The sequence below is a fragment of the Quercus suber genome, unplaced genomic scaffold (genome assembly GCF_002906115.3).
Source record: "Quercus suber isolate HL8 unplaced genomic scaffold, Cork oak 2.0 scaffold_441, whole genome shotgun sequence".
In the NCBI taxonomy this organism is placed as follows: domain Eukaryota; kingdom Viridiplantae; phylum Streptophyta; class Magnoliopsida; order Fagales; family Fagaceae; genus Quercus; species Quercus suber.
In genome coordinates, this window is record NW_027069892.1 from 1 (window position 1) to 20904 (window position 20904).

Genomic DNA, 20904 nt, shown 5'->3' on the forward strand with positions numbered 1-20904 from the left:
AAATCATTTATACTGCCTTATAACACCATGTAAGCCACCCGCTTGTTCCAACACAACAATCCGCCACATTACTAATTCTCAACAAAACAATATATAATGCTTACAAGTATTAAAAACAATTAAATATTATCCATCACATATAATTCAATACTATCCATTCACAATTCCAAAAAATAAGAAACACTCCCAATATGAATTAAACCACCTTATAACACCATACAAGTCACCTACTTGCTTCAATACAACAATCCACCACAATACCAATTCTCAACAAAACAATATATAATGCTTACAAGTATTGAAAACAATTAAATAATATCCATCACATATAATTCAACAATATCCATTCACAATTCCCAAAAAAATAAGAAACACTTCCGATATGAATTTAAACCATCTTATAACACCATATAAGCCACCCGCTTGCTCCAACACAACAATCCACCACAATACCAATTCTCAACAAAACAATGTATAATGCTTATAAGAATTTAATAAAAAAATTCGTTACTATGCTTAGGCCAGCACACACCTCAACCAAAGAAATCCAAAGTGACCACAAACAAATAATGAGTTGCCTACCAAAAAAAAAAAAAAGTTACTATGTTTGTAAGTTACTAGTAATAATGATGATATGCAAACAAATTTTTTCCCCTAAACTAGACTCATATCCATTCTCAATACTCATTATCACTTCATTTAGCTTCCTATATCACCCAACCCAATTCATATTCATATTTAAATGGTGCACAACTAAATAAATTGGCCAAATTGCCAATCCTTTTAGGTGTACAAAATTAAAGAAAGAAGTTTAGTTTATATAGATACCTGATCACTTTCACAAACAAGTGCAAGAAAAATTAGAAACATATAATTACGTAAAATTAATATATATATATATATATATATATTCAAATATTTAAGGTCTGATATATAAGTGCTGAGGACTATTTTTCAGCCAACTACACTATACATCAAACTTTGAGACCCAAGTCAACAAATGAGCAAAAGTAGACCAGCATATCTTCTTTTCACTTTATGGAGAAAAGGTCTCTCTTTTGACAAACCTCAATAATATCTTAACAATTTTATATATATATATATATATATATATATATATATATTTAAGAACTTAGATATTAATATATTTAAAAAAAAAAAAACCATGTACTAGAAACCACATATCAAAGACTCCAAATTCTATTTCAACATAGCTGATTGGCAAGGAGTTTGTCAAATGGGTATACATCAACCATAATTGCTAAACACCTAGAAGAATATTCAAAGGAATAATACCAAAGAAAGGGGTTGCTGCCCTTTGTCTCTTGTCGCAAGACTATCAATAGACTCATCACCATACTTGGCACTTGGATTAGATATTTGAAGAGGAAAAACAAAACAAAACCCTAAAGCACTTGGATTAGTATTTCTTGTGGGCCGCATGTGTATTTCTTATGGTTTTCTCATGAACCAAATAGAAGCTAAAATAGAATAAAATTAACAAATATGAATGATGAATTGAAGCAATTTAAGGGGAAAAAAAAAAGAAAAAAAAAAAAGAAAAGAGACTCGAATGCTATTCTTTAGTTGAAGACAAAATCTTATTTTCGCAGCGGTAATGTGGTCCTCTTTTGGCGGTGGTGGCGTGCTTTGATTTAGAGAGAAAGAGGAAAAGAGATGGACGGTGTAGTAAACGGCAAGCTCAACGGCGGCGGCGAAGGAGCTCGATGATGGTGGCAAAGGGAGCTTGGTGGCGACGGTAATGAATAGTGAAGAGAGAGAGAGTGAGAGTGAACCGTGGAGAGAGAGAGAGAGAGAGAGAGGGTAAGAAAAAAATGTTAGGGTTTCATCTAATAAACTGAATTGGCATATTAATACTAACATCTTTAGTGACGAATTCCAATTTCATCACAATAGGTGCCAAATTTTTGTAACGAGTTTTATTGATGACTTTCAGATTTCGTCGCTAAAGCACACTTTTAGAGACAAATTTTGATTTCATTGCCAAAACTCTGAAATGAAAAACCCTTATTATTTTTAGCAACAAATGTTTTTCATCACTAATTCTTCCTTTTAGTGACAAAATGATTTCGTCGCTAATACTATTCACAGCAACACCTACAATGACGAATTTTTTCGTCACTAAAAATTTCAACTTTTAGCGATAAAATATTTCGTCTCTATAGATTAATTAAGTTTGCGCCTAGTTGTTTCTCGCTAGTGCCCATATTTCAGATCAACAATAGTGGCAAAAATTATTTTTTGTCGCTAAATGTTATAATTTTTTTCATTATTAGCGATGAAATCCATATTTTGTAGCTAAATCTGTAGCAACACCTACAACGATGAATTGTTTCATCATTAAAAATTTCAACTTTTAGTGACGAAATATTTCATCGCTATAGATCAATTAAGTTCGCGCCTAGTTTTTTCTAGTTGGCACCCATATTTCAGATCAACAATAGCAACGTAAATTACTTTTCATCGCTAAATGTTATAATTTTTTTCATTATTAGCTATGAAATCCATTTCGTCGCTAAAAATACATTTTGTTGTAGTGGTAAATGGTTAGTCATTAGGGCAAATTACAATTTACGTACTTGTGGTTTTGCCAAAATTTAAGTTGCCTACTTGTGGTTTTAAATTTAACACTTTATCCACCTGAGGTTAGTTCAGTTAGATTTCCTTAACCCACATCTGTTAAAGACATGGCTAAATACATTATTTTGCTTCACTTTTATGTTTGTCTCCTCAAAAAACATAAAAATACAAGATCAATTAAGATTTGAAAAAAAAAAAAAATCCAGCAGATTGGAACACTTGCATTATAGGATTTCAAATCACAGGTAGATAACTTAAATTTCGATAAAACCTCAGGTGGATAAAGTGTTAAATTTTAAACCACATGTATGCAACTTAAATTTCAGCCAAACCACACGTGGGTACGTGAGTAAGTTGTAATTTGCCCTAGTCATTAATTATATATCTTACCATTTATGATCCAATTCAAAACTCATCCAGCACATTAACTTGCCACCCATTGGTCAGCCATGCATAATATTCAATTCTCTATATCAAATTAATATTAGTTTAATTGGTATTATTCATCAATTTATGTATTTAATATATCAAATTAACATTGATTTGATTAGTATAAATAATTTTTTTAATTAATACTTACACATAAAAAGCCTCACATAAATTTTTAGCTTTAGGTCCCAAATTATGTTAGGCTAGCCCAAAAATAAGATTTATGTAAACATTCTGTTAGGACATATGTGTTTTCACTTGTTAAGAACATATGTCACTTATTTATATAAATTGGCTAATCCTTTGACAAAACACACTGTACTTGTAATTGGGTAGTTCTAGGTGGCTTTAATACTTCAAGAAACAAGGTTTCAAGATCAAGTGTTGAAGTCATCAAGTCTGTCCAAAAAAAAAAAAATAAGCTAAAGTGCAATTTCATTAAAGCTCGACACCTACTCGATAGCTCCTCGACACCTGCTATCTGTCGAGATTTATAAAATCAGATTTTCTGATCTGATTTCTTAGGATCCATGAATATGCTTTTGGGCCTTCTTTTCTCCAAACTCTAAACATATAAAAGGATTGTTTTAAGAGCTGTTAAGATACACAAAAGTTACAAAAGCATTGAGCAAACTCTGTTCAAGTAATTTGTGATCAAAGACGAAGTTCTTGACCTAGTTTATCTTCTCTAAAGAAGTTGCTGTGTATTTGCATGAAAGGATTTTGTGACCAAGCATCTTCCTAATCTTCATCGTGTAGGATGAACTGAAGAATTTTGCAACCAACCTTTCCTTCTAAGTTGGTGTTTGAAGTCGCGTACTGGGATCCACGCATTGGTTAGTCACGTACTTGGGAGCCGTGCATCAAAAGGGAGAACTGTCACTACAGATCAAGTCCAATTGGATATTGGAGTAAGGGTTCAACTGTAGGTTGGTAAGGTACTTGAGATTCCTTTACTTGTAATCGCTTGATTTGATAATAGTGGAGTTTTGCGAGTGGTGACCTGAAAATCACCCGGTGGGGTTTTTGCCGCAAGGGTTTTCCCCATTCGTAAACAAATCACCGTGTCATTTAATTTCCGCTGCATATTTAGTTTATTGGTGATTTGTTTATACTTTCATGCGTTTGCATGATTAATTGATTAATTAATAATTTGGCTAATTAATTAATTGGTTTAATCACAAGGGGTCATTCAGTTTCTGGCCTATTAGATTCCAACCCCTCAAAAGAAAGAGTAGGATAATATATACATTTAGGGTCCATTTGGGATCCACTTATTTTTCTAAAATTGAAAATTTTTTACTAAAAATACTGTAGATAAAGGTAAAATTTAGCTAAAATAGTATTGTGAGACTCATGAATGGTAGCGAAAATAAGCTAAATAATAAAATAAGTTGGCAAAAATAATCCATGTCAAATGCACACTTAAACTTAAAAACTTGCACATAAGAAAAAACTTCTACCAATATAGAATTGATTATAAGTTACCAAAAGTGGCATGAGAGCTTTAAGCTATATCTACTTTAGCTAAAGAATCTAGGCAGTTACCTATAGGATATTTTCTCTCTTACAAGACACAATCTTTGCTTGCTATTCTTAGCAACACATCATGGATTAATATGAATCCTCGGAAGAAAAGAAAAAAATGAATGATCTGCAGCAACCAACCTCCACGTGAAGCTATCAGAAGTCTCCACGTGAATTAGGTGAGAAAAAAAAAAGGGTTTTGATTAAGAAAGACAATAAGGAATTAAGGAAACCGAGGAGAAAACGCTGAGAAAGAAGTTTAGTGTATTATTCAACAAACTGTTCCATATTCCCCCCACCCCTCCTTTTTTTTTGGGTAAGAAAAATTTAGGTGGAGAGAAGGCTACCCTCACACCAGGGCTAGGGTAGTTCTCTGACTTAGATCGCCCACTAAAGAGGGACTGCTAGCAGCGGGACTCAAATCTAAACCTTGTTAGACGAAGTATCTGAGCCTTACCAACTCAACCAACCCCTCTTTGATTACATTTTCCCTTCTCCTCCTATAAACTATAAAAAGATGATGAAGTGGACCCTAGAGAGACAACTTTTTAGGTCCAACTTCCCCATTTAAAATCCTCTCATTTCCTCCTTTTTTTTATTCAGATGCAAGACACATGTCAAATAAAAGATTCAAAGCACAAAACAGGCCACCTCAAAAAACCAAATTATTTCTCTCGCATTGAAATTTGAAACCTTTCAACAACTAACCTCTTTTTAGCAAACCCATTGGACCATTAGCAACTTCTGCCATCTATTGCCTAAATTACTTAAGTAGCTTTTATGGGAAATTTCCATCCCTAAAAAGACATTTCTCAATGAAGTTTTAAACACGACACAAGTTTTGCAACAAATGGATGTCTATAAGCATAACAAGTTTTTAAACCAAATGAGTTTTAAGCATGATGAGAGTTTAGAGATAGTAGAGCACAACATGATTCTAATACAAAGAGGACTTTGAAGGAAATTTGGAGGAGTTGAAGAAGGGAGGGAAAAACAAGAGATCATGGATCCAAAAAATTTCGTGCATCAAAGTGTATTTTTTTTTTTTTTTTGAACTAATTTTGTATGAATTACCTACCATTTCATTGATTAGTCCAAATAGAAATTTAAAATCCGACCATCTCTGGTCAATTCAATCATTAACCTTAGTTGAACATGCACACCTCACTTCTCTCATTTTACTCTTCCTGTGTTCTCCCCAATCAACTTGTTTCTTATGTATTGTCACATTTTCCTCATCAGAGTTGCTTTGGCTTGGAGCTGGTCTCATTTTCCCTTACATGGCCATTCCTTTGTCAATCTCACTCATGGATTGCCTTAACTTGGAGTAAGTTCACCATTTTCCTTGTGGTTCTTCTTCATTTCCTTTCATGGTGCCCTAACTTTTGCCTAGGCTGCCTTTTCAAGTTTTCAACCTAGCGTGTTTTTCTTCCTTATTTTTCTTTTTCTTCTTTTCTTTTCTTTTTCTTTTCACAACTAATGCTAGACTTTCCGATATTTCTAAGGCTAAGCAATCTTGAATGATCAGAGAAGACTTTGCTTTGAACTGTAACAAGGCTTGGGATTCTAAGGTTTAAGGAAGAAAAGGTATGTGAGGCTCAAATTCAATTGTATTTTTAAGGTATCCTTATTGCTAAGGATTACCATCCATCTAGTGCTTGAACCATTCTCTTCTTCTTCATCCCTTTTAATTATCATTTTGATTCCTGTTTTCTTCTCCTTTTCCTTTCTTCTTTTCTTCTATCTCTCTCTTTTTCTTTTTCCTTTTCTTTTTGTTTTCTCTCCTTTTTCTTTTTCCATGCCCCTTCTTTCAAAAGAGTATCCATTTACTTATAAAACATCCTCACATCCTCTATCCTTCATTCACAAAAAAATTGCCCCTAGTATAGGGGTAATCTTTTCCAAAAATTAAAGCATGCCCCTAATGTAGGGGGTAATCCCTTGGCCTAGGCATAAAGAATGAATTAATTTAGGCTCAACAAGGTTAGCAACAGTAAATAATTTCTTATTCTAAAAAATGGTAGTAGAATGATGGCCTCTCATCCCTTCAACATTGATTGCTTAGCCTTTCCAAATTTAGGTTAACCTTTTCATCTCATCAAATGCTCATCCTTGTAATGTCATCCATGAAAAACAACAAGTCACTCCTTCAATTTCTCTTCTTATCTTTGTCTTACTCACATGTCGTACTTCAAGATATCTCTCATCACCTACCCTTTGCATTCTCGTGTATCTCATTAGATCAAATTCTTTTCTTTTTCTTTTCTTCTTTCTTTTTTCTCTCTATCTCTCTTTCTCTCTCTTGCTTGGTCCTTGTGATCAAATGAACTAGGAAAATCTCATCTTTTAATTCCTTGTTTGAATTAGCCAATGTGTTAGATTTAAGGATTTATTCATTTCAAAGCTAGTGGAAAGAGATCACATGATATATGTCAGATTTGGAAGTCCAATCTTTATTAAAAATGAAACAACATTAATGTGATAATTCAAAGGAACATGACAAAAGAAGACTTGACAAGGCAACTTAGGGAAAGACTCAACAACGTAACATAGAGAAAGACAACAACAAAACATTGAGAAAGACTCTAATAGACTTCAAAAATGTAGACTCGACAATTGAAAATGACTCGACATAATTGAAATGGCTCATCATCTAGCAAAGGTATTCTCATCGATCAAATCTTTGAAGCACATCCTTTCATTCGATCTTCCTTTGTCTCTTATGCATTCATCCCTAAAATCTTGGCTTGGTGATCACTCTACCATCAATCAAATCTTGAACTTCATGCCTCAAACTGAAGCAATTGTCTGTCTTATGTCTTAGCTTTTGGTGAAAAGCATAATACTCATTCATGTTCCAACTTTTTAAAATTGGATTTGGAAGAAAAGTAGGCTCAAGCGGCTTGAGATAACCCTTCTTAGATAAGATTTCAAAGGCTTTTGACAATGATATGTGAATGTCATCAAATTCCCCTTTTCTCTTTATGGGTATCATTAGTAATCACTTTCATTCTTCCTTTTGACTTGCCAAGCACATCCTCAACTTGTGGACTATGTTCTTCTTTGGGACTATGTTCTTCTTTGAGCCTTTGTAGTCAAGTGCTTACATTCTTCATTATTTCTTGCATGCAAGCAACTGTCTTGATCATGGTGTCGATACTTTCGTTCATGCTCTTCATTGCTTCTTGGTATCTTCCATAGTGAGTAGATCTTGACAAGATTAGGGAAGTGCTTTGAGAATATTTTAGGTATCCGTAATAATGAATTTGATCAAATAAACGTGTGCTCCCAATGTCTTAAATCTTTGGGCCCAACGTCTTAATCAACTTTTTTTGTTTACATCAACTTGTGGACTATATCTATGTCTCATTCGTCTTTTAAGCATTGCATCATTTCATTGTCTTAGGCTTAAAAATAGAATGAACCTCATCAACATTTCAAAATTTGTGTTTTAACTTATTACTTAAAGCCTAATTACATCATTCACACATCTGACACTCTCTCCTTCCCACATTTGAATCCAAGCCCAACTTCTTTTGTTTTTTTTCTTTTGGCTTCTTTTTTTCTTTGGGCTTTGGATCCAATTACAAGTCACTCATCTCGCCCTCTTGTCCTCATTTGGTCTTAAGCATAGGTTATTCAAGTATTTTGCAAGGTTGGTCCACACCTTATGCTCTATTTAAGCCTTATGTGAATGGGTTCATCAAAGAATTTAAACACAAAGATCAATGCCCTATTTATAATTCAAGCCCGTCATATTTTGCGAAATTTCTTTTCTCTTGAAAAACTTATTTGAACTTGTATTTAAAATGAACCATGACATTTAAAAGTCCACATCTTTTCTCTTCCTTTCTTTTCTTTTTTCCTTTTTTTTTTTTGGATTTTTTTTTTTTAAGGAAAAAAAGTGACTAAGTTTTATCTCAACCCATCAAAGTCTTTTTTTTGTTCTATTACAAAACTCATCTTAAATGTTCACCCTCTTCCCTCGTGAAGGCCTTGCCCCTAGTTTCAAAGGTTTGATCCATTTTTATTTTCATTCTCGTATGGGCCTTGCCCCTAGTTCAAAGGGTTTGGTTAAACAGTTCAAATGATTTCATCTTTTAATCCTCGTTGGACTCCTAGTGGGCTAACCCATGTTTTTGGGGTTTTGGGTTTCAAAATGTTCCCAAAGCATGGATGGGTCCAACATCTTGCGAGTTGCATGGCCCACTTTCTCTTTATTTTGGGAGCCACTACCTAGTTTAGATTCACGAACCAAAATACAGGTCTACTTACTAAAGTTTAAGTTTGGAGTTAAAGTATGGGGATGGAAAAATGTTAGACACCCAACCACACCCAAACTTTGCTAATATTGATAGGCCAAATTTACACAAGGATATTATAAACTAAGATCAAAATTTCTGATCATGCAATTAATACATTAAAAGCTCACATACAAGGAAATATCTCATCATATCATGGCATAAAAGGAAACAAATAAAATAAAAGCAATTAAATTAAACCAAGTCAAATAAGATATTCGGAAACAACTCAACTCTAATTAAATCAAACAAAAATGAAGTCATGCATTAAAGGAAACGTTCTATTCTAAACGAAACATCCTATTCTAAACGTGCCAAACATATTATAGAAAAGTCAATTGGGGCAAATCATGTTAAGAAATTAATTAATATATTCTAAGTCAAAAAGAATAAACAAACATGAAAAATATCTCAGAAATCAACTCATGTAATTAAAACAAAGATTCATCATTTTCTAGGTCAAGCTGCGTATCATGAGCTGGGCTGTGTATGCAAGTTGGAGTATGTGTACGCAGGTTTGCTTAGAACCCTACTTTCCTTACAGCTCTAATGCCCCTACTTCAAATGGCCATAACTTACTTATTTTAATTTCAAACTACACACTTTATGTTCAAATTGAAGCCTAGGATGTTTAATATCCAATGGAACAAACCTCACTAAAAAAATTTTTGTGGTTCAAAAATTATGAACAAAACAATGAGCAAAGGTCATTTTTCAACATCATTTTCAAATCAATTTAAAGCACTTTTGAGCTGTAATTACTTCCAAAATATCAAGATAACTTTAATTACCCTAGACATATTAAGCTCATCATTGGGGATTGGGTCTAAAGGTTATTAACTGGTACAAAACAAGGTGTCTACAAGTAACACTATCACTCTCTTCAGCCATTTTGTTTACTAGATGAAACCAGGACAAGGATTGATGTATCATAGGCTGAAGTTCAAAATATAGGAGCCTAAAAGCACAATTACGTGACACAAAAAATCCATTTTGTGGACGTCAACCACTCGAAAATTCAAGAAAACCCCCTAATTTAGAAAAGAAAAAACGAAACAAAAGGAGAACTTTGCCTAGCAATAGAAAATTCATCCATTAAAGAAGTGAGAAGGAAGGAATTTTAACAGAGAAGTATATTGAAGCTCAAGCTTGAAGATGCGGAGAATAAATAAAGAGAAAAAGGGGGAAACGAAAGGTTTTTAAAGGGAAAAAGTGAAATTCAAGGCGCGGGAAAATCGAGAAAGCACAATTGCACATCCGAACAACTAAGAAATGACACTTGTCCACGATCTAATGGGCTTAGTCATGTCAAATTAAATGTTTTTAGGTACGGAATCTCAAAAGGCACAGACTACAACGAACAAACAACCATTGCAGGGATCATAAATGGTCATTAATGCACCATGAATGTCACCTTAGACATAAAAGCATAATCTTAAAAGGCCTCCAACAACTAATACAAGAAAGACTATATACAACAATCTCCCATGACCAAAAGAGGTACACATACGTTGTTGTGCCCAACTTAAGTATCAAAGAGTCTCAAAGAGTCCCTGGTAGGCAGCACCTCGATGTTATTACTCTAGATTTCTTTGTTCATTATAGAGACTCTTCTAGACTTCTATCTAATCTTGATGAAGAATTCTACTAATGATCCTTAACATAAACAATAACCATTAAAATCCTTTTAAATATTGAATTCTCTATTTCAAATTCAAAAAACAAAGTGAGTCATTTTGAGGTTTACAAGCTGTTCTAGGGTTACAAGTACCTCTCCCATTTTAGGTCTAAATTTAGCTTCAGTGCTTAGGCACTTCAAGGCAAGGGTGGCAATCATATAGGCTCCTTTTTGGGGATACTGGCCCTTCAAGTTTGTGTCCATAATACGGAACAATTGCTTTTTGTCACCCAAATATGGTTTTGCCCAGTTTACCAAAATCTGCTCAGTACCAACTTTTGTCCTATTAATAGCACGTCGTCCAGATAATAGTTCTAGCAACAGAACCCCAAAACTATAGACATCATTTTTTGTTGTCACCCGACCTGTTCAATAAAGAAAACCTCAGCAACTTTTAACGGATGCGCACCCGTTAATCATACCTTATTTAATATGCAAACTTTTATTTGATAACTCAGACTTTATTTTTCTCTCTTTTATCCACAACTACTACTCTTCTACTTCAACAAAGGGCTAGAAAATTAAAATAGTGACAAAAAACTTAAGGTTATGTTTGGTAACAGTTTTTTTTTTTTTTCTATTTTCAAAAAATTATTTTTGAAAAAAAAAAAACAATTTTCTTGTATTTCTGAAATCATAAACATGTTTGGTTAGTTGAAATTAAAAACAAAAAATCTAAAAAAAAAATAGAAAATTTGTTTGGTGATTTTGATGATGCTGAAACAAGATTATATACTTTTTACAAAAAGCAAATGAAAATCATTATCCAAATATGTAATGTAGCACGTAGGGTGATTACAAATTTACAATAAAGCTATATGTTATATAGTTTATACTCTATGTGCACAAAGCTATATGGAATCCCTATGCGAGAGAACAGAGGTGATAAAAAAAAAAAAAAAATTGCAAGATAAAGAGAGAAAATCCTTTGTGAGAGAAGAGAGGAGATAGAAAATTTAAAAAAAAAAAAAAATACTAAAATTTGTTGTTACTGAGATTTGAAATCTGGTGCTAACTCATTAAATGTAACAAATTCATTAAATCAGATGCTTGTTTTCATTGGTTTTTGTAAACTAGAAACTGAAAACAACTTTTTGTTTGTTTTCAATTTCTTTCACAAATTGAGTTTTGAAAATAGATTTTGTTTTCGGTCCATTTTGAATTACCAAACAAGTTTTTTAGTGTCAAAAATAGAAAATTAATTTTGGAAATAAAAAATAAGGAGAAAAAATAGTTACCAAACATGCCCTCATAGTTTCTACTTCATATTCTTTATGCAAAGTAATTAGAACTATTAGATTTGGACATTACATCTCTACAATGCAACTTCGAGTGTTGAATTTTGTTTCTCTTTTTCCTTTCTGAATTTAATAAATAAATAAAATAAAAACAGAAAAAAAAAATTCATAAGATCAAATTTCTCCTAAAAAAAAAATATCCAATCCAATGATCATTTTTTAATAGTAACAATGATGCTTAACATGGATATGTTACGGACCTGGGGCAACATATTCAAGTGCTATAGATCCATAAAATATATTCTTTGAGCTAAGTAATCGAAACTATAAGATTTGGACATTGCATTTCTAATAAAAAGGTTTGACTTACTTCTAGTACTTTAAAATATATATATATATATATATATATACATTTTTTTGTTTTAATGAGAGACTATCACATCATTTACTAACTAAATAAAAGGTTAAGATTAAAATCCACTTGTCATTATATATTTAAAATAAAATGACATATTATGTTAAAAATATACTAGAGGCAAGCCACACCCTTTTTAAAAAACAAATTTTTTTTTTTTTTTCTTGAGAATCTTCTAAAAAATAACTTCAATTGTTGAATTTTGTTTCTCTTTTCCCTTCTAAATAAAATTTGGGAAAATTAAAAAAAATTAGAGCTGTATAAGATCAATTTTCTCTTAAAACAAAATATATATATATATATATTTAATCCAATGATCATTTTTTTAATAGTACCAACAGTGCTTAAAATGGATATTTTACGGACCTGTAGTAACATATTCTCGTGCGGCAGCAGCCTTCGAGGGCCCATGGTCAGAAATCTTAGCATTGAACTCCTGCATCCACAATGCCGAATTAATTTAAATATACAATGTTGACACAAATTACTTCCAGACAAAGCAAGATTGGGTTTAGTGCTCCTGTGCATTAGATCCATTGAGATGTGTATAAGAAATATTTGACATGTGCAAGCATCTCAACAAATCTAATGCACAGAAGCACTTGACCCAAGCCAATTCCCATATATAACCATTGTCTTGCTCTTAATTTAGCATACCGCATCTAATAGGATATTAGAAGCCTTGAAGTCAAGATATATGACGTGTGGTTTGGCCTCATGAAGAAAACAGAGCCCTCTAGCAGCACCAATGGCCACTTTGATCCTTATTTCCCAGGAAAGTGATTGTGGACCTTGTGGCCCTCCTGTGGTACACAACATAGCATCAAGGATCACAAACGATTCTCATAGCCATGCCGAGAACTTCCATAATATCCTAACATTACATTTGAGAGCCAAACTGAGAGTTATATTATATTGCCAGAGTGGCGGTTTGAGTGTGTCAAGACACAGTTAGGAAAGAAAAAATATATATATATATATATATAAACTTTTTTTTTTTTTGTTGACAAACAAGGATATCTAGACCTTTTCGAGTATCTTACTATTCCTTTAAGTGTATGCAGCCCCCCGTCCCACATACACCAAATTATTACAGAGAAAAATTTCATTGAGTGATCAAGAATACTGAGCTTATCGAAAAATATTTAAAACTGCAAGAAATTTGAATTTATAATTTCACAACAAAAAAATGAAATAACAGTTTTGATCTTTCAAGTTTGCCTCCTAGTGATCAAGAATAGTGAGCTCAGAGAACAATGACTCAACAGGATAATCTATTCCAAAATAGAGGATGAAAGAATTGTCTATGTTGGTCAACTCGACAGACACTGATATATGCTAACCAAGAAAGCACTGACACAGCATTTTGCTTCTTGTGCCCATGTCATATGTGTATGGTATGGGACACGGCACACTCTAATTTTTAAATATCATTTAATAGTTATGTATTTACTTTAAATTAATATATGTTTAATATTATATGGAAAAAAAAATACTTAACAATATATGAAAAATATAAATAAAAATATATTTAATAATTAATTAATATACATATTCTCACCGTATCTATGTTATACTTTTTCAAAAATTGTCATGTCACCACATTATACCTATGCCCGTACCCGTGCAAATGCTTCCTAGATGCTAACTCTCTATTTGGATGTCATGAAAGCTCAAAAGAAATTTGAGATTTTACATCTCTGCTAGTTTGTTTGGAGGAACAAGCATCTGAATTAGGCACCATAAACATTTAAGCAGACTTTATTTTTTCTCTCTTTTCTCTGAGGAACCAAACAGATAAAAAGACCCCATGTCTCATTGTTATGATTGAGCATAAGAATTAAGAATCTAGTAAGTATAAACATAAGTAGGACATACTTTTAAATAGATGATTCTCTAAACTCCCTTTAGGCATGAACTCATAGACCAAAAGCCGGTTCTCACCCTCGAGACAGTACCCAATTAGCTTAATCAGATTTGGATGATGAAGTTGGCCAATATAATTAACTTCAGTCTGGAATTTGAGACAATATCAGTCATTACGCCATGAATAATAACTAATAAGATTGCATAGAGGAGTCTAACACCCCCCCCCCCCCCAACCCAAAAAAAAAAACCCAAAAAATATGAATACAATAAGAAGAGACCTACCAACCACTTCTTGTGGCCTTGGAAACGCTCAGATTTAAGCTTTTTGACAGCAATAGCCATTCCTGATCCCGGCTTTGCAGCTGAACAAGTGTATTCATCAATCCATCCTTTGAAAACATAACCAAATCGTCCCTCACCAAGAAAACTGTCCGGGTGGAAATTTCTGGTGCTGTTCTTTAGCTCATTGAAAGTTAAGGCTTTCAGATTTGGAGATGATAATATTTCACTTGAAGCATTGCTCTTGTCACTGAAAGATTGAATGGTCAGACTGGAAGGAGCTGATGAACGCTCGGTTCTGATGGAAAATTTTGGGACTCTTGATCCTGGTAAGGGAAGAAAGAGTTCCTTATAGCACAAACAACTTATGCAGGCAATTTCTACCACAACTCAAGAGCCAATCAATCTCAACCAGCTTATACCTATTTTGGACTATTCCTTAAGTAGAGATATTTTAGTTCAAACTTCACCATGCTAGAAACATATTTTGATCTTAATACAAAATCCATTACGCACTTATCTCATATAATTCCTTAGTTCATTTCCAGGAGTAAGTACTGGTAAATGTAATGTAAACTATCAATTATTTTATGTAAACCTTTCATCCACCACTTTTTCCAATGCTTAGGGAATCATAAAGTGTGACCATGTTTTATGGATCCTATGTATCTTTTAAATAATAAAATTCCATCCTGGTTTCTGTACATAAAATCACAATATTTTCATTTTAGAACGTATAATGTGAAGACTCAAATTCACATGCTCAGTGGTATTAGAGATATATGAGATGTATATCTAGGGATTGGGCTTTTAGGCCTACGTTATTAGGCCTACGTTTTAGAAAGTCCTAAAGCATACGGCTAAATTAGATTCTTCAAACAGCTAATTTACGAAAATCACTCGCAAGGTAAACCAATAATAAAATAATATTAGATTGATCGCTGGTCGACCAGTTCCTACTCCCAAAAATAAGACCTACATAAAGATTCGAACCCCCAAAAGAAAGAGTGCGATACTATATGCATTTAGGCCTAAACTATAATCGATAAACAAGAACAGCAATGCAGAAACACCCAAAAATTCACCACCATTAGAATCACAAATTATCTAATTAAGTAAAGCAGACAGATATTATAACAACCAAATAAACTAAAACCCCACTAAAAATTCTATCTTGGCCATGATTTAGAAAAAAAAAACATCTACCATTTTCTGAACATTGACTAGCAGAACATAAAACCAGGGCCAAAACCTAGAGAGAGTATTCACATAACGCCTACCAAAATTTTTTTTCTTCGTAAACACAGGCAAAAAGAGCTCAAATTTACTTATCAAAAAAGCTCAAATATTCAACAGCCGCCACCCAAAATAAAAAACAAACAAAAAAGACCACCAAACCCAGTAAAACAAACCCAAAAAATCACAAATTTTAAGACATAAAGATTCTGTCAATTATCCTCCAAACTTCAAAACCCACATCACCAAAAAACTTGCACATAAGAAAAAATAAAAACCAATCTTTAATAGAAGATTCAGGCCAAAGAACTAACTACTACCAAAATAGAATTGATTATGAGTTACCAGAAGTGGCATGAGAGATTTGAGCGGTATCTACTTTACCTGAAGAACCTAGGCAGTTGCCCATAGGATATTTTCTCTCTTACAAGACACAATCTTTGCTTGCTATTCTTAGCAACACATCATGGATTAACATGAATCTTCGGAAGAAAAGGAAAAGTGAAGCAAAAAAAAAAAAAAATGTGAATGACCCAGAAGTCTCCACGTGAAGCTAGTTTAATTTGTTTGCCAAACTTGGTGGAGATTACTGAAAAAATTACGTGAGAAAAAAATGGGTTTTGATTAAGAAAGACAATAAGGAAGAGGAAGGAAACTGAGGAGAAAACGCAGAGAAAGACACAACTTTTGCACTATTTTCCCTTTTTCTACTGTAAAGTGTAAAGTGTGTAAACTAAAAAAAAAAAAAAAAAAGGGAAAGAGGACCAAAGTAGAGGAGGAAGTACACCTTGTTGTTTGGGGTGTATATTTCCTCCTATTTGAACTTCTTCCGTTCCCTCCCATATTTATTGGGATGAAAGACACGTGTTCACTTCAAAAATCCTTCTTTTTTTTTATTGAAACCTTTTAAATGTGAAATAAATAATTTGGTTTATAGATTAGAATAGAATAGAATTTATATTTTGTGTCAAAAGTAAATAAAAGAAATGACCTCAAATTTCTCAAGATTTTCTTATTCCTNTTTTTTTTTTTTTCTATTTTCAAAAAATTATTTTTGAAAAAAAAAAAACAATTTTCTTGTATTTCTGAAATCATAAACATGTTTGTTAGTTGAAATTAAAAAAAAAAATCTAAAAAAAAAATAGAAAATTGTTTGGTGATTTTGATGATGCTGAAACAAGATTATATACTTTTTACAAAAAGCAAATGAAAATCATTATCCAAATATGTAATGTAGCACGTAGGGTGATTACAAATTTACAATAAAGCTATATGTTATATAGTTTATACTCTATGTGCACAAACTATATGGAATCCCTATGCGAGAGAACAGAGGTGATAAAAAAAAAAAAAAAATTGCAAGATAAAGAGAGAAAATCCTTTGTGAGAGAAGAGAGGAGATAGAAAATTTAAAAAAAAAAAAATACTAAAATTTGTTGTTACTGAGATTTGAAATCTGGTGCTAACTCATTAAATGTAACAAATTCATTAAATCAGATGCTTGTTTTCATTGGTTTTGTAAAACTAGAAACTGAAAACAACTTTTTGTTTGTTTTCAATTTCTTTCACAAATTGAGTTTTGAAAATAGTTTTGTTTTCGGTCCATTTTGAATTACAAACAAGTTTTTTAGTGTCAAAAATAGAAAATTAATTTTGGAAATAAAAATAAGGAGAAAAATAGTTACCAAACATGCCCTCATAGTTTCTACTTCATATTCTTTATGCAAAGTAATTAGAACTATTAGATTTGGACATTACATCTCTACAATGCAACTTCGAGTGTTGAATTTTTGTTCTCTTTTTCCTTTCTGAATTTAATAAATAAATAAATAAAAACAGAAAAAAAAAAATTCATAAGATCAAATTCTCCTAAAAAAAAATATCCAATCCAATGATCATTTTTTAATAGTAACAATGATGCTTAACATGGATATGTTACGGACCTGGGGCAACATATTCAAGTGCTATAGATCCATAAAATATATTCTTTGAGCTAAGTAATCGAAACTATAAGATTTGGACATTGCATTTCTAATAAAAGTTTGACTTACTTCTAGTACTTTAAAAATATATATATATATATTATATACATTTTTTTGTTTTAATGAGAGACTATCACATCATTTACTAACTAAATAAAAGTTAAGATTAAAATCCACTTGTCATTATATATTTAAAATAAAATGACATATTATGTTAAAAATATACTAGAGGCAAGCCACACCCTTTTTAAAAAACAAATTTTTTTTTTTTTTTCTTGAGAATCTTCTAAAAATAACTTCAATTGTTGAATTTTGTTTCTCTTTTCCCTTCTAAATAAAATTTGGGAAAATTAAAAAAAATTAGAGCTGTATAAGATCAATTTTCTCTTAAAACAAAAATATATATATATATATTTAATCCAATGATCATTTTTTAATAGTACCAACAGTGCTTAAAATGGATATTTTACGGACCTGTAGTAACATATTCTCGTGCGGCAGCAGCCTTCGAGGGCCCATGGTCAGAAATCTTAGCATTGAACTCCTGCATCCACAATGCCGAATTAATTTAAATATACAATGTTGACACAAATTACTTCCAGACAAAGCAAGATTGGGTTTAGTGCTCCTGTGCATTAGATCCATTGAGATGTGTATAAGAAATATTTGACATGTGCAAGCATCTCAACAAATCTAATGCACAGAAGCACTTGACCCAAGCCAATTCCCATATATAACCATTGTCTTGCTCTTAATTTAGCATACCGCATCTAATAGGATATTAGAAGCCTTGAAGTCAAGATATATGACGTGTGGTTTGGCCTCATGAAGAAAAAGAGCCCTCTAGCAGCACCAATGGCCACTTTGATCCTTATTTCCCAGGAAAGTGATTGTGGACCTTGTGGCCCTCCTGTGGTACACACATAGCATCAAGGATCACAAACGATTCTCATAGCCATGCGAGAACTTCCATAATATCCTAACATTACATTTGAGAGCCAAATTGAGAGTTATATTATATTGCCAGAGTGGCGGTTTGAGTGTGTCAAGACACAGTTAGGAAAGAAAAATATATATATATATAATATATAACTTTTTTTTTTTTTTTGACAAACAAGGATATCTAGACCTTTTCGAGTATCTTACTATTCCTTTAAGTGTATGCAGCCCCCTCCCACATACACCAAATTATTACAGAGAAAATTTCTTTGAGTGATCAAGAATATGAGCTTATCGAAAAATATTTAAAACTGCAAGAAATTTGAATTTATAATTTCACAACAAAAAAAATGAAATAACAGTTTTGATCTTTCAAGTTTGCCTCCTAGTGATCAAGAATAGTGAGCTCAGACGAACAATGACTCAACAGGATAATCTATTCAAAATAGAGGATGAAAGAATTGTCTATGTTGGTCAACTCGACAGACACTGATATATGCTAACCAAGAAAGCACTGACACAGCATTTTGCTTCGTTGTGCCCATGTCAATGTGTATGGTATGGGACACGGCAACTCTAATTTTTAAATATCATTTAATAGTTATGTATTTACTTTAAATTAATATATGTTTAATATTATATGGAAAAAAAAAATACTTAGCATATATGAAAATATAAATAAAAATATATTTAATATAATTAATATACATATTCTCACCGTATCTATGTTATACTTTTTCAAAAATTGTCATGTCACCAATTATACCTATGCCCGATACCCGTGCAAATGCTTCCTAGATGCTAACTCTCTATTGGATGTCATGAAAGCTCAAAAGAAATTTGAGATTTTACATCTCTGCTAGTTTGTTTGGAGGAACAAGCATCTGAATTAGGCACCATAAACATTTAATCTTTTTTTTTTTTGGCTTGCCTTTCATTTCCTAGCCACTTCTATTAATTCTAATTTAACATAGTAACATTGTTGGTTATTAAGTATTGTCCATGGTTATTTGAACTGTTGAAGGAGTGTTAATTAAATTGAAGCTTATTTTGATTAGCTTCGAAATATATGTGGAGTAATGTATATCAACTAGATCAGATCTTCCTCTCATTTCCACATATTTCTTCATGTTATGATTTTTGCTATCATTTTCATTCAGATTTCTCATGTTTCTTGGTTTCTCTCAATTCATCTGCAAGCTTTTCTTTTTTATTTTGCAGGCATGTCTAGAAGTGGACGATGTTGCATATGGAGGTACTCCTTGACATTACATGGGAATAAAGAAATATTAAATGTGATATAATTTGCAGAACCTCTTTTTTTTGTTTTTTTTTTTTTTAAGTTGAGGATTCTTTTAATGCTTGTTGCTTTGCTTGATAACATTATTAAGTAATGTTTGGTTAGAGTGAAAAGTTGGTAAATGGAAAATAAAAGAGAGAAAAGTGGAGAAAAAATTGTTGGAGTAGTTGTTTGGTTAGGAGGGGAAGGGTGAGAAAAAACTAGTGGGATCTGAGTATTTTCTCTTTGAGCCCGCCAAAACTCAGTCTCTCCAACTTGGAGAGATTATAGAGAGAAAACAAGGAGCTTTCCTTGTTGCTTTTGGACAAATATACTCCCAACAAAACTAGACATTTGAACCTTTTGGCTTTTTTTAATTTTATTTTGGTGTGTGTGGGTCTTTTTTTAGACTTTTCCAGTTTCCTTCTTATTCTTCTTTTTTTATTCCTTTTTTTGAGTGCTCATATATGTTTCTTTTTTCGTCAGTTGTGGTAGGCGTTTATTTATTTATTTATTTATTTTTATATAGAAAGCAATTTTCGATTAATTTCTTATGCTTTTTTATGTTATATTTTTTTTATCCTTCCACTTTTTCATCATTTTCTCATTTTTTATCTTCCCACTTTTCTATCATTCCAATCAAATGGACCCTTAAAGTGAAGAAGGAAAGGTGCTTACTTTGTAATTAGTTGGTGATGTATATTGGATAAAATACAAAAACAAAACTTATCACCTCAATATTATACCCTGTATTTCTCCATAACATTACACCTATATAATCATAAACTTTAAGATGAACTTCAATTAACATCTTAAATTCAAGTTTTTATCTTTGTATTTCCGCATCCCAATTTTGAATCTCCAATTTAATCTAACTCAAATGACACTTCCTTCTTTTTTTGTAAGAATAAGATTAATAGATGGAAGGTGAGGCCGTGAGTTTAAAATCTCTTAGTATATATATGTAATTTATTTGTCAAACTTAGTAGATATATATATATATATATTTAAGATGAACACATAGATAAATTACATATGTTAAGAGTTCCTTAAATATTTTCAGATGGGTTAGGATAACTCCTATATATATATATATATACCTACTAAATTTTTTCCAAATATTTGGGGGGG

The 20904-nt window shown here is 32.1% G+C and overlaps 1 protein-coding gene across 1 annotated transcript; it reads right to left on the bottom strand.

Annotated features, from left to right (window-relative positions):
- Positions 1-10346: 10346 nt before the first annotated feature.
- LOC112032045 (probable serine/threonine-protein kinase PBL3) lies at positions 10347-16333 on the bottom strand. Its single transcript, XM_024064744.2, has 6 exons — positions 15958-16333; positions 14341-14663; positions 14068-14203; positions 12847-12992; positions 12556-12625; positions 10347-10901 (listed from the first exon to the last, which is right to left on the bottom strand). Exons 1-6 carry the CDS (start codon positions 15980-15982, stop codon positions 10573-10575), a joined length of 1029 nt encoding a protein of 342 aa, XP_023920512.2. The 5' UTR covers positions 15983-16333; the 3' UTR covers positions 10347-10572.
- Positions 16334-20904: the final 4571 nt, after the last annotated feature.